The 14,450-nt window shown below is 37.3% G+C and overlaps 1 protein-coding gene across 1 annotated transcript; it reads left to right on the top strand.

Annotated features, from left to right (window-relative positions):
- Window positions 1-12,979: 12,979 nt before the first annotated feature.
- Window positions 12,980-14,139, top strand: LOC124924589 (BURP domain protein RD22-like). Its single transcript, XM_047464605.1, has 2 exons — window positions 12,980-13,091; window positions 13,196-14,139. Exons 1-2 carry the CDS (start codon window positions 12,980-12,982, stop codon window positions 14,137-14,139), a joined length of 1,056 nt encoding a protein of 351 aa, XP_047320561.1.
- The last annotated feature ends 311 nt before the right edge of the window (window positions 14,140-14,450 follow it).

Raw genomic sequence — 14,450 nt, forward strand, 5'->3', positions numbered from 1 at the left:
CATCTTCATCAATCAAGCTAAGTATATCAGGGAATTGCTGAAGAAATTCGGCATGGAGAACTGCTCAGCTGCCTCTACACTTATGAACTCATCTAGCAAGCTTGATAAGGATGAAGATGGATAGAGTGATGACATCACATCCTATCGAGGAATCATCGGATCTCTACTATATCTAACAGTCAGTCGACCATACATCTGGTTTAATGTCGGTGTCTAAAAATTCCAGGCTAATACTAAACAATCTCATTATATTGTTGCTAAGCGTATTTTAAAATATCTAAAGGGAACTCAAAATGTTGGATTGGTATCCACAGGATTCCAATTTCAACTTAATTAGTTACTCTGATGCAAACTATGTAGGTTGCAAGATCGATCGGAAGAGCACTAGTGAAACTTGCCAGTTCCTTGGTAATCGTCTAATCTCTTGGTTTAGCAAAAAGTAGGCGTCTATCGTCATGTCTACAACCGAAGCAGAATATTTGGCCACAGGCAGCTGCTGTGCTCAATTGATGTGGGTCCAATAGCAGTTGAGAGACTTTGGCATCCAGAAAGACGAGTCTCCTATCCTACATGATAACCCCAGCGCTATCGCGATCACATATAATTCGGTGTTACACTCTTGGATAAAGAATATTGACATCCGTCATCATTTTATCCAGGATCATGTTGCTCAGAAACATATTCAGATGGAATATGTGCCAACGGATCAGCAAGTGGACGACATCTTCACGAAGCCACTCTCCGAGACTAAGTTTTATTACTTTAAAAATATTTTGGGTCTTTTAGATCTAAATTAATTTAATTTTGTGTGCACAAATTGAGGACGGATTTGTTGATAAGTTGATAAGTCATACACATTAAGATAGTTGTCTCAAATCATGTTGAACAGAATAGTCGTCTAAAGACACTATGCATCAGATGGGTTGTGCTTAAGCCGTTTGAAATTTAAGCATAGACAGACGTTGAATTGTTGGAAAGACGTATGCTGACACAACTGTTGCTATAAGTCAGATGCCTTCCGAACAGATGTCTTACTTAGCTTAAACGCAAGGCATATAGATAGAACAGTCAGACGTTTGTCTACATGTGCTCTTCATATGCCTCGTCTTAAGTCGAGTGGGACAACTGTATTAATTTTATGCGCTGTCATTTTATCTTCCCTCTTAGAAAGTAAAACGGTCACATTTCAAATTAATTGGAGGGAAATATTTATTTGATCTTATCTTATAAATACCTTCAATAACGAATAACATGAAGACATGTGTCTATCATGTCATTAAAATGTGACATACACGCCTGTCGGTTCATTACCAGACGCATATCCTTAATGATGTTTTTTAATTTTTTTAATTAATGACTTCGTTTAATGATGTATTTTAAGACACGTGTCGGTTAGAATCTTAAAAATGTACCTTGCACACCTAAAACATCTCACATTCCATTTGAGTTTTCTGAAACCCTAGATATTTATTTTCGCTCTAAAAACCTTTTAGCCTTCTCTTTAGAATGTCAGTCGATTTCTTCTTCATCTAAGCTTAAAATCCTAATATGTATAAGATAATGTATTTCGCACAAAACACAATGTAGGTAGACTTCGAATCGGTGTATTCGTTAGGGATGTCAGCGATGGTGATGATGTTCAGAACCTTAGAGGCTTCCGGCCTAAGGAAGTTTCTAGGCGGTCCTTACATTCTTCACGAACAGGAGGTTCGTGAGTTCTTTGCATCGGCGAAGCTGGTTAGAGACACCGTTCAGGCGATGGTGAAGGGTGGTGAAATTTCTATCTCTGAGCCTTGCAGATTCTTAGGCTTCTAACGGATGGACTTGCAGCCTTCGACGAGATTCCGGCCGAGGAAATCTCGGAAATGCAACCCATCTTCTCAAACATCTTTGGTCCCATTGATACCCATGGGAAGAAGCAGTATCTCAAATGTGAGTTATGTCTTCTTAATGATATCATCTCCAAGTCTCTTCAGGCGAGAGTAGGGTCATTTGACGCCTACACTTAGGAGAGATTTGAGATTGTGGTGGCCATATCGAAGTGGATGACTATCAAATGATCGTCCATTCTTTTTTCTATTTTTGTTTAATGGTATATATGCCGAAGAAGTAGAGTGTGGGCTTCTCAGTCCAACTTAGTAGGGTTCTTGAGCACCTACAGGTGCCCTTGGGCAAAGGTGCCAATTTAAATGTAAGCAAGATTATGAACTGTAACATTATTGGGAACTATATCTCTTGGATGAAGGTGATTAAAGAATATGTGTCCACTTTATCCGCTCTGTAGTCGAGTGGTTAGTCGACCACTCAGTCTAAGCACCCTGACGCCTCTAGTCGTAAAACCCCAGTAAAGAGGAGAAAGATAACGGTGCAAGAGTCAACTGCGAGCTCCACAAGCCAGAAGAGAACTTTTGTCGGAGAAACGACTAAGATTGTCTCCATTGTGAAGAAGGATAGATTGGAGGTGTCTCACTCTGTAGAGGTGTCTCCCTTAGTATCCTTTGTTTTACCTTCGGACGTAGCGCCTGTTGAGGCGTTTGTTGTGAATCAATCTGAAGAACCAGCGCCTGTCGAGCCTGCTGGCCAGACTGCAGATACTCGTGCAGCAGAAGCCTCTCCCAAGGTAACATCTCAATATGTTTTGGTCGTAGAGCCTACTAAAGTTCCCGATGTTCAACAAATTGATGAACCAACTGCTGAGTCAGTTGGTAACATTGTTGAATAAAGACCTACAGGGGACAGTGTTGTCTCTCCTGCAGCATCAGCGACTGCTGAAGCTGTTGGACTGGTTGCTGAATCTACTGTTGTTCAGACGACACCTTCTCCTGATGTAGAGTAGTTTGATGTCCCTCAACCTGAATTTGTTGCTTCGAAGGCAACAGTTCCCTTCTCCGAGTTTTCTCCCGTTGCAATTTTAAGAGAAGTTCGAGTTGCACAGGGTATCGTCTTCGAAGACCTAACCCTAAACCCAAGCCTATTGAAGTTGTAGGTAAAGGTAAAGGACCCTTGGTTGATATTCCCGAATCTCTCTTAGAGTTGCAGCAATCTCTTGACCTCATCATGGAGGAGATTGAATTCACTGCCTCTAAGAGAATAGAGGCCTCATCACGGCATCTCACCCCGTCTGAGCAGAAGTCGTCTATTGAGAAGGAGCCTTCCATGGCTGCTGAGTAGCTCTCAGCTCCTATTTATAAGAAGACCTCTTTTGTTCAATCAATCTCATCAGACAAGGAGACGTTTGGAGAGAGGCGATCATCCCTCAAATCCAAACGATTTTCTCCTTCTTCATCAAATAAATCCCTCCCTAATAAATCTCTCAGTTCTAAAGAGGTTTCGGGATTTATCAAGGATCTATACGCTGAAATTGAAGGGTAGACGGTGAGTCTCGAACTATGATCAATGTGACTCGAGGCTCATCTCCAGATAAAGAACCAAAGTCGTCTTCCATTCAAGTAAGTATTTGAGCCTCCCCTATTCTCTCTGTTCCAGTTGGCTCCCACATTGTCTCTTCTGCTCCCTCTTCCCTTGAGATGTCTTCTTGGGGAATCATCGATCTCCAGAAATTCATTATAGAAGCTCTTGTGCCTATGCAGAAGAGAATCAATTTAATCTTTAATAAGTTGGAGATTCTGGAAGAGCAGACTTCTTAGAACGCGAATGTTACTACTGAAGTAGCCCTGACTCAAGGAAATGCAATCAAAGAGTTGTCGAGTACTTCGGATGAAGTATCGATGATCATTAATTAGTTGACGAGGATGAAGACCACTCTACTTAAGAACAACTTCAACCTCCACAATGAGACAAGGTTAACAATGGGTATGTTCGGCCTTCAACTGCTCGAAATATCTAAATCCCTCAAGATAGTTGAAGCTGAGCGAAACGAAGATACTATCGCAGTCGCTAAACGCTTCCAAGACGAAGAAGATTATGTTGATGAATCTACTAAAGTTATTGACCCTATTATTGATAATGTTAAAAAGGGAGAAGGTAGTTATCGAGGGGGAAGAGGTGGAAGAGATGGTTGCGGTCGGGGCACTCGTTCTAGAAGGAAGCCATACCAAGGATGACGAGGAGGTGATTGAGGAGGAGGTCTAGGTGCCGACTGTGGAGGAGGTCGAGGAAGAAAAAGTTGATGGAAAAGTCTTCTCTTTGGAGAAGGCGAAGGCAATCAAAACGAAAACTGAAGCTTCAAGAATTAAAAGGGGGGAATCTCAAACTTTGTATATTTTATGTTTTTTATAATTATATAAAACTATTATTTATCTTTTAATTTCTTGTTCTTAATTTAATTTTAACTTAGTTTTACCATTATAAAAAAGGGGAAATTGTTAGATTAAGTTAAATAAAGAAAAAAAATTAATTATACGACATAGTTTTAATGATGTGTTCGTGAACAAAACTAAATTGTGTAAATTGTATATGCGCAGGTACGTCTGAAGAAGCGCGAGAAGACATTTTTCTTCAACAGACGTCTTGGTCTGAAGAAGTGCGCGAGCATACGTCTCTCTCTAGAAGACGCCTTACTTCAGAAGTTATCTGAAGAAGCGCGAGCAGACAACTTGCTTCAGCAGTCGTCTAAAGAAGCGTATGTCTATCTACATAGCTTATTAGCATAAAGAACAATAGTGTTCGTTATCAGCAGTCTGCCAAGTCACCTTAATACATTTAACTATCAAGTACTCAATTATTTCTCTAGCTCGCATTGTACCTTCTAGTACACCACGTTTTACCGAATATTCCACAGTACAATCCGGTACGCCACAATCTAACAAATATATATTCTTATGTACGATCTCGTACATCTGGCATACGTCTAACGGAAATCTGACATGTATCCAAAAGGCGAATTCAATCTTGCTAAACTTTAGATATAAAAGGTGATCAAAATACAACGACGAAATCTCCCTTCTGAACACTTCCGCGATTACGAATTCTAAAGTGCTAAGTGCTGCGGTTTACTCTCTCTAAGATTACTCTGTAATTCACTAAGTTGAGCTATTGTTAATGTACTATCTAAGTGTATTTTTAGTATTGTAAGTTGAACAGAACGTTGTTTGTTTAATAGAGTGATAGTTAGGAGTTCAGAAACAGGCAGCTTTTAAGTCTTGTATTTCTGATTGGGTTTGTGTAGTTGTTATATGAATAAAAACCTTCTTCTAAAAAACCTTCTAGAAACAAAAGAAGGTGTTATCTTCGAACATTCATAAAACTCCTTGTGTTATTTCATTTCTCTATCTTACAATCGTTTATCTACCGCTTCAAATCGAGCAAGCATTTCTGCACTTGAATCCGTTCAAGAGTTTTCAAAGATTTGTGAAGAATATAAACAGATTTTCATCTTTAACAGAATTAAAATTGAATTGAAAGTTATATTTAGTACAACAATATCCAACCCCCCCTTTTATTGATGTACCCGATTCTAACATATATAAATGATGTTACAAAAAAATTAATTAAATACAATATTACAATAACGAAATCACCAAAATACAATGTTGATTCAAGGCATGTGCTTAGCACATTTCCCTTAAAACAGTTTCACCGTCTTCCCTGTGTTGGAGCTTATCACAGATGCTTGTCTCCTAGGGTACAACGAATCTAGTAGTGATTCAGCACCAGAATCACTACGCAGCGAACTTGATAAAGTACATGAATCAATCACCGGGTTTCAATGGAAATACAACGAGTCGAGAACTCAAAGACACTTGATTGAGTGAAAAATTCAAAAAACACTCAGATGAGTGAAAAACTTGAAGAACACTCAAATGAGTGAAGAACTCGAAGAACACTCAAGAAAACAAATAAAAAAACTTTCGAATTCTAGAGAGATTATGGAATGAGTGAAAATAGATAGAAGATATAGGAAGAGTTTCAACATGAGGGGATATTTATAGCCGAAAATTAAACCATCACAATAAATTCATTTATGAATCCAACGGCTGTCATTCCTAGACTCTTGACATTTCAAGACTCTTGCCATTCGATCATATCTATTACCATTAAATTTCGCTAAAAATTCACATTTGAATTTATTATGAATTTATATTAATTTGGATTAAATTAAATTTAATTTATTTATTCAAATTTTCATTTTCATTTATTTAATGAAATTAGTTTAAAATTTCAAACAATGGAATGGAGGAGAGAATCAAGAAACAATAAAAAAAAAATGAAAATGGAACAAGAAATGATGATTTTACTATTGTATAGTGGAGTGAAAAATTTATTAAAGTTGACAATGGAATAACTTACCGGTATTCAATATCGGACTCAGAATCGACCTTAAGGTAAGGCAATATATGCAGTTACATAGGGCTCAATTTCTATAGGGCCTTCATTTTTTAATATTTAATAATATTATATTATTAATTTTATTTTTTTTTAATATTAAATATATATATATACTTTTGTATTTTATTTTTAATCTCTTATTTTCTTATTATAATATATTAATTATTAATATTTCATTTTATATTATTAAAATTTAAAAAGATAAAAATATTAATATTTTAGGAAACCACAAATTTTAATATGTCGGACTCTGATTGCTTATGAGATTGGACCAGACCACTCAATACATTTTTGCCTAAATTCCAGTAGCATGTAATGAGAATGAGGGATAGGTTTTTTCAACAACAATCAATAATGTTCACTAACAGATCCTTAAGCTTCTTTAGGGAAAATAGTTCATTTGGAATAGCACCATATATGTTAGAGATGGATATTGTTAAATCTCTTTAATATTTTTTTTTACGTTTTTTCCTATTCTCATTATTTTTCTGTTAATTATTAATTTTGTCAAAAATTACATTGTAAAATCGTCGCAAAATTTTGACAGTCAAAAAATATTAGTAAAGTTTCGACACAAATTCACTTATTTTTTTTAATAGTGTATTGAAGGTGATTTATTCTAAGGATATAAATATAGATTGTAACAAAGTCACAACCAGGATCTCGATGATCGAACAGTGAAGAATTATATTGGAAAATGAATAAAACTCTAGATAATGAAAAACTGAAAATGAGATTATGTCTATTAAACTTGATATAAAAGAAGAACACGATTACAAAACTTAAATAAAGTAAACATAACTAAGAGACATGAAGGGTCTCATTTATTAAAGATAAGATCAAGAGGCTTGGACAATCCAAGAGACTCTTACATAACAAAAAGATTCCTTAATTGTTATTATTATTACTTTAATTTCTAACACTCCCCCTTAAAGTGATGTCCGATGAACTAGTCCCAACTTAGATCGTAGATTTTCGAACGGACCTTTAGGAAGTGCTTCTATGAAGATATCAGCAACATTGTCTTCACTCCTTACTGCAACCATCTCAATGATTCCCTCTAATACTTTTTCACGAATAAAGTGATGCTCCAACTCAATGTGTTTTGTCCTCGCATGAAACACAGGATTTGAAGTCAATTTAATAGCACTCAAATTATCTCCATGTATAGGAACTGGATGATCAAACTTGACATGAAAATCCTCCCAGAGTCTACGAAGCCATGTGCACTCCTGTGCTGCATGAGTTGATGCTTTGTATTCTGCTTCTGTTGTAGACAAGGATACCGATCCTTGTTTCCTACTACTCCAAGATATGCTAGTGTTTCCACAAAGAAAAACAAACTCAGATGTGGACCTTCGATCGTCTCGATCTCCAGCAAAGTCAGCATCTGCATATCCTTGCAAGACAAATTTCGCATCTTTCTCATATAGTAGACCAATATCTAACGAGGTATTAATATACTTCAAAATTTTCTTCGCTTCTTCGAGGTGTGGTTTCCTTGGCTTCTGCATGTATCGACTCACCACTCCAACTGCATAAGCAATGTCAGGCCTTGTTATAGTCAGATAAATCAAACTTCCCACAAGAGCACGATAAGGACGAGGATCTGGTAGACATGTTCCTTCGTCTCGACTAAGTCTGGGATTTACGTCGAGAGGAGTATAGCTCTTTTTTCCATCAGTCATACCAAATTTTTCTACCAACTTCTTTGCATAGTTGATCTGCGATACAAACAACCCTTTATCGAAATTTTCGATTTGCAGACCAAGGAAGGTTCCAAGTTCACCAAGATTCTTCATCTCAAAACGAAGCGAGAGCTCTTCTTGTAGACGAGCAACCTCATCATAGTTACTGCCCGTCAAGATTATGTCATCCACATAAAGAAGCACCACCACCATCTGTCCATGATTCTTCTTTATAAATAGACTTGAGTCGGATTCTGAAGCCTTATACCCACAAAATTGAAGATATTCTGCAATCTTTCCATACCAAGCACGAGGGGCTTGCTTTAATCCATATAGTGCCTTCTTAAGTCTACAGACCAATTGGGGACCACTAGTCTGCTCGAATCCAGGTGGTTGTTCCATATATATTGGACGATCAAGTTCTCCGTAGATAAATGCATTCTTGACATCCAATTGCCACAACTTCCATCGAGAACTTGCTGCTAAGGCCAACACAGTGCGAATTGACGTCATCTTCGCAACTGGGCTGAATGTCTCCTCGTAATCTTCTCCATACTTCTGTGAGAATCCTCGAGCGACCAATCTAGCTTTGTATCGATCTATGTTTCCATCAGCCTTTCACTTGATTCGATACACCCACTTACATGTGACTGCTTGAGTATCAGGAGGCTTCGGAACAACATCCCATGTCTCATTCTTCTTGAGAGCATGCATTTCCTCCTCCATTGCTGCCACCCATTCCTTGACAATTTTTGCTTCATTATAAGAAGTGGGTTCCTCGTCGTCTATTGCGTTTGCCAAGAAACAAGAGAAGGTTGTTACAAAATTATCATCCCTAAATCGAAGGGGCCTTACAATGTTCCTTTTTGGTAGAGATTCCCCATTCTGTTGTTGACTTGATTCTTCCTGATGTGGACTTCCTGGTAACCTTTCACCTTTGGCTCCTTCATCGACTGAAGTATCTTGAGCTATGTCAGGGCTCCCCCTGTCACTATTATCACTACTACAGGAGCTTCCCATAGACGTGGGAATGGGAAGATCAGTCTGAACAATTTCTTCAACATCCTTCATATAGTGCGAAGAAATTTCGTCGAAAACAACATCTCTCGACACAGTGCATTTGTGGGTTGATGGATCCATACACCGCCACCCTTTCCTTCTCTAGTCATAGCCGACAAATACGCATTTGATTGCCTTCGCATCCAATTTTCTCCTTCTCGAGTCTGGAATATGGACATAACAAGTAGATCCAAAAACTCGAAAATGTTTAACATTTGGCTTAAAACCAAAAAGCATCTCGAATGGAGATTTGAACTCATTTGGGCTAAGCGGAACTCGATTGATGACATGAGCAGCACAACTCATGCCTTCTGCCCATAACTGCCTTGGTATATTCTTCATATGCAGCCAAGACTTACAAGTCTCTGTAAGGTGTCGAATCTTCCTTTCGGCTATCCCATTCTGTTGCGGGGTCTCGGGGCAAGAGAGTTCTCTTTTTATGCCATTTTGCCTACAAAACAGTTCAAACTCTTTTGAGCAAAATTCCCCACCATTGTCTGTCCGCAATACTCGAATTTTCCTTTCTTGTTCTCCTTCTACCGTCTCCTTGAACTCGAGAAATTTAGAGAACACTTCAGACTTCTCTTTCACAAAGTACACCCAAGTGAACCTGGAGAAATCATCCACAAACAACAGCAACATATATTTACTTCCCGAGTATGAGGCAGTTCGAGTTGGTCCCATCAAGTCACTATGAACTCGATCCAAAGGACCCTTACTTCTCGATACAGAGTTGTCGAAAGGAAGTCGATGAGCCTTCCCATATTGACATCCTTCACACACACTACCCTCCTCAATTCTCAGATCTTCAGGTAGACCTTCGACAAGTTTCTTTCGAGACATAACACTGAGCTTAGTCATATTGACATGCCCAAGTCTTGCATGCCATAGAAAAGAGGTGCTTTTGTCGTTCACCCTTTCTATGTACGAATTTGAAGCTGAAAGGACAAAGAGATCATTTATTCGAGTTCCAGTGTGGACCACATCCGCCTTGATTTCTTTCATGTTCCTTAAGAACTTCACATCATTTGGACCAAACAACACCAAATTTCCAGCGTCTACAGCATTTGCAACCGAGAAGAGATTCTTCTGAATTCCTGGAACGTGGTAGACATTCTTCAGAGTAATAGATTCTCCTTTATCGCTTTCAATGACAACTGATCCTTCCTTTTTAACTTCGTGAACCGAGTTATCAGCCGTGACAATGCCAGCGCCCCCATTATGAACTCGACTCGACGAGAACACAGAACCATCTCTAGTAACATGATGTTTGCACCCTGAATCGACGATCCACCTTTGATCGATCTCCTATTTATCATGAGAAGCCTCTGTTTTCGTTTCCTTCGAAGTCGTCACATCGACATGAAAAGCCTTGTCCCAGTCCTCCTCAACACGCTGGTTAGACTTTTTTCCGAAATTTGAACCAGCAAAATTTCCATTCAAATTTACTCGATAGTCTCTCTTGAAGTGTCCAGTCTTTCCGCACCTGAAACACTTAACGGACTTCTTAGGAATATTTGAAGAATCTTGACCTGTTTCTTCCTTCTTCGACTTTCCCTTTTTCCAGCTCGATTTCTTCACGAACAACGCACTGTTCGACTCCTCCTTTATACTCGTTCCAGCCATTTGTGCGGCCAACGACTCTTGAGATGACAAGAGATTTTCAAACTCCTCGAGTGAAGGTTGTTGAGCCCAACCTTGAATCGAGGTGATGAATGGTGTATATTCGGGTCGAAGTCCTCGAACAATATGCCTCTTTGTTCGAGCCTCTGAGATTTTCTCATCTGGGTTCAATAAAGAAATTTCTAAGCAAATATTCTTTACCTTAAGAAAGAACTCCGAGACAAATCCGATTTGCTTTGCGGCTGCCAACTCGTTTTCAAGCATCTGGAGACGAGCCTCGTTCTTCTTATTGAAAAGACGATCAAGCGTTTCCCAGATCTCACGAGCAGATCCACAGCCGATGATGTGTTCAAACAGATTGTGGGAGATTGACCTCTTCAACACAAATTCTGCCTTTGCGTTGAGTCTCTTCCGCTTCTTCGATGCTTCTGCATTTTCAGCAACATCCTCATGAGCTACATCATCATCGTCTACGACGATGTCCCACAAATCTTCCCCAACCAGGTACGATTCCATACAGGTTTTCCATATCCGGTAGTTTGACTGGTTTAACAACTCCAAACCGAGTCCAGCTACACGACCACCACTTTCCATATCGAATAACAACGATACCTTCTTCAACAATATTACCAAAGCTCTGATACCATGTAACGAAGTCACAACTAGGATCTCGATGATCGAACAGTGAAGAATTATATTGGAAAGTGAATAAAACTCTAGATAATGAAAAACTGAAAATGAGATTATGTCTATTGAACTTGATATAAAAGAAGAACACGATTACAAAACTTAAATAAAGTAAACATAACTAAGAGACATGAAGGGTCTCATTTATTAAAGATAAGATCAAGATGCTTGGACAATCCAAGAGACTCTTGCATAACAAAAAGATTCCTTAATTGTTATTATTATTATTACTTTAATTTCTAACATAAATTATATTATAAATAAAAATTTAATTTATTTAAAATTATAATATAATATATTGTTTAAATATTTATATATAATTTATAAATTAAGTCATGCCTTTCAAACTCTAAATTCTAAATTTGTCCATATTCATGGCTAATATTTATCAAATCCACACCATCAAATCAAATGAAAATTTGTCAAACTTTAGTAATCCAAAATACCTTCAAAACACAGTTAAAAAGGAAAATTAGTCACACGAAATTCATACAAAGTACTTATCCTTCAGAGAGTATTTGTGACACTCATACTAACGAAAATATTAGTTGGATAGCCTTTACAAATTATATATATATATATATATATAGGTCGGAAACTTCTATTTGTAACTTTCAATGCAAATATTTTTTTTGGGTAGTGTCTTTACACTTGCTACCATAGTGTTACTCTCCGCTTAGTTATTGTTCTATAGTCTTTGATTTTAGGTCATTAGAAATATTTATGGGGTTGTTTTAAAACAAAACTTTCATTAAATTAATTATTTAAATTAAAATAATGAATTAGAATTTTGATCCATAAATTTATTGACTTTGTAGTCTTAGAAATAAGTGATGCAATGCAAGTTTCTTATAATTAAAAAACAGGAGAAAAAAATAATTATTGGTAAATGATTTTAACGAAAAGATAATTATTTTTTAGTAAAAAGACTTAAAAGGGATTGATATATATATGAATAAAATAAAAAATTATAATTTAAAATATAGAATATTTTAGTAATTTAGTTAATGACATGAGTGATGTGATTGTTGAGAAATGATTGTTTGAAAATTTGATTTTAATTGAGTTTTTTTAAAAATCGAAAAAGAATAATACCTTAATAAATAATACATCAAACCAGCTCTATGTTGCTGAACTATATATATATATAAAAACAAAAGATTTAAATTGCAAGGACATGCATAACATGATTATTTTGAAGTAGGTAAAGCGCGAGAACAAGCATGGCTGCAAAATTCTTTCTCACACGCACACAGTGACTCCATTCCAGCCAGCCACTTTCCGTAATCATGCATATTGAATTATATTTGTTAGCAGAGAAACAGTTGAAAAGTACAAATAGAAGTACCATCCTACCTACTTATACTTACTCTTAACTACTCCTCCTATTACGTAAACAAACTACATTCCCAAACAGAACTTTCTCTAGCTTATAAATACATGAGCTTGTCCTCACTTCTTTGGCATCCACTACACAAGCTACCTCTTTGTTGCAGTATGGAAATCTTTAGCATCATGATCTCCCTAATACTTGCTGTAACCATTTCTTCAATCAACATTAATCTTACGTACGTACACTCTTTTATATCATTGTGTATATAACAGAGCTAGCTTGTTTTATGTTTTGGCAGATAATGGTACTTGTAATAAATACTCATGCAGATCCATCACCACAAGGCTATTGGAAATCTGTTTTGCCAAACACGCGCATGCCAAAAGCTGTCACCGATCTACTACATCCTGCTGGTAGTGGTAGGCGCATGACCCTTTTAATAATAAGTCCAACAAAATTATAAATATGATGTTTTTGCATACATATATATTCTAATGGTTAAAACTTAAAAATACAGAATGTATTGAACAGAAATGCACCTTAGCTACGACTGACAAGGGAAATATGGGTGACGAAAAGGTTAAGCCAGGTGACGTGAACGACGTGGTTGTGGGACAGAATGGGGTCGGGGTGAAGACAGAAAGATCAGGCAAACGAACAACCGTGGGAGTTGGAAAAGGTGGTATCATAGTCAACACAATTCACAAGGGAAAACCAGTATTCGTTGGTGTTAAACCTGGCCCGTCGCCATTTGTATACTTTTATGGTGCGACGGCTGATCAACTGCTAGACAATCCTAATCACGCTCTATTCTTCCTCGAAAAGGACTTGAATAAAGGAAGCAATATGACGCTGCATTTCATGAAAAAAACATCAAACGAGTCGGTTTCTAGCAGCTTCTTGCCTCGCAAAGTCGCAAACTATATCCCCTTTTCATCCAGAAAGTTTCCTGAAATATTGAATTACCTACTCGCCATGAAATCCGACTCGATAAATGTTGATCTCATGAATCAGACAATCAAGGAATGTGAAGAGCCGGCAATTAAAGGTGAAGAGAAGTATTGTGCAACTTCTTTGGAATCAATGATTGATTTCGCCACTTCAAAGCTAGGAAAACATGTACAAGCGTTCTCCACAGACATAACAAGGGAATCTAATTCACAGGAATTCACGATCACTAGGGTTAAGAAAATAGCAGACGATTCAAAGGCCGTCCTTTGCCATAAACAGAATTATGCGTACGCGGTTTTCTATTGCCACATGACCAACACCACAAAGGCCTACATGGTTTTCTTGGCGGGTGCCGATGGAGCTAAAGCTAAAGCATATGTTGCTTGTCACACCGATACATCGTCTTGGAATCCGAATCATTTGGCGTTTCAAGTTCTTAAGGTTAAACCTGGGACCGTTCCAGTTTGCCATTACCTTCCAGAGGACCATATCGTTTGGGTTCAAAACTAACTATCATTATTCATGGAATAATACTATTAAGTGCCAGCTGTTTTAACACCCATCCTATGAGGTGTTAATATATTCATTACACTAAAAAAATATATATATGTCAATTCAATTTACCAGAAGTGTTCGGTTACCTTTTTTACATTAAAAATTAATTTTAGCAATTTTGTTAGGATTAGTTTCAAACTTCACAACTAAATTTGCAAAAATTCTCAACATTACAAATATCTAATATCTAGTTGCAAATCTGCATTAGTCTTATTTCAACATTATTTTCACTAAATTCAGATAGAAGGCATAAAATATATTTTTTC

Source organism: Impatiens glandulifera, chromosome 2 (genome assembly GCF_907164915.1).
Source record: "Impatiens glandulifera chromosome 2, dImpGla2.1, whole genome shotgun sequence".
NCBI classification, from domain to species: domain Eukaryota; kingdom Viridiplantae; phylum Streptophyta; class Magnoliopsida; order Ericales; family Balsaminaceae; genus Impatiens; species Impatiens glandulifera.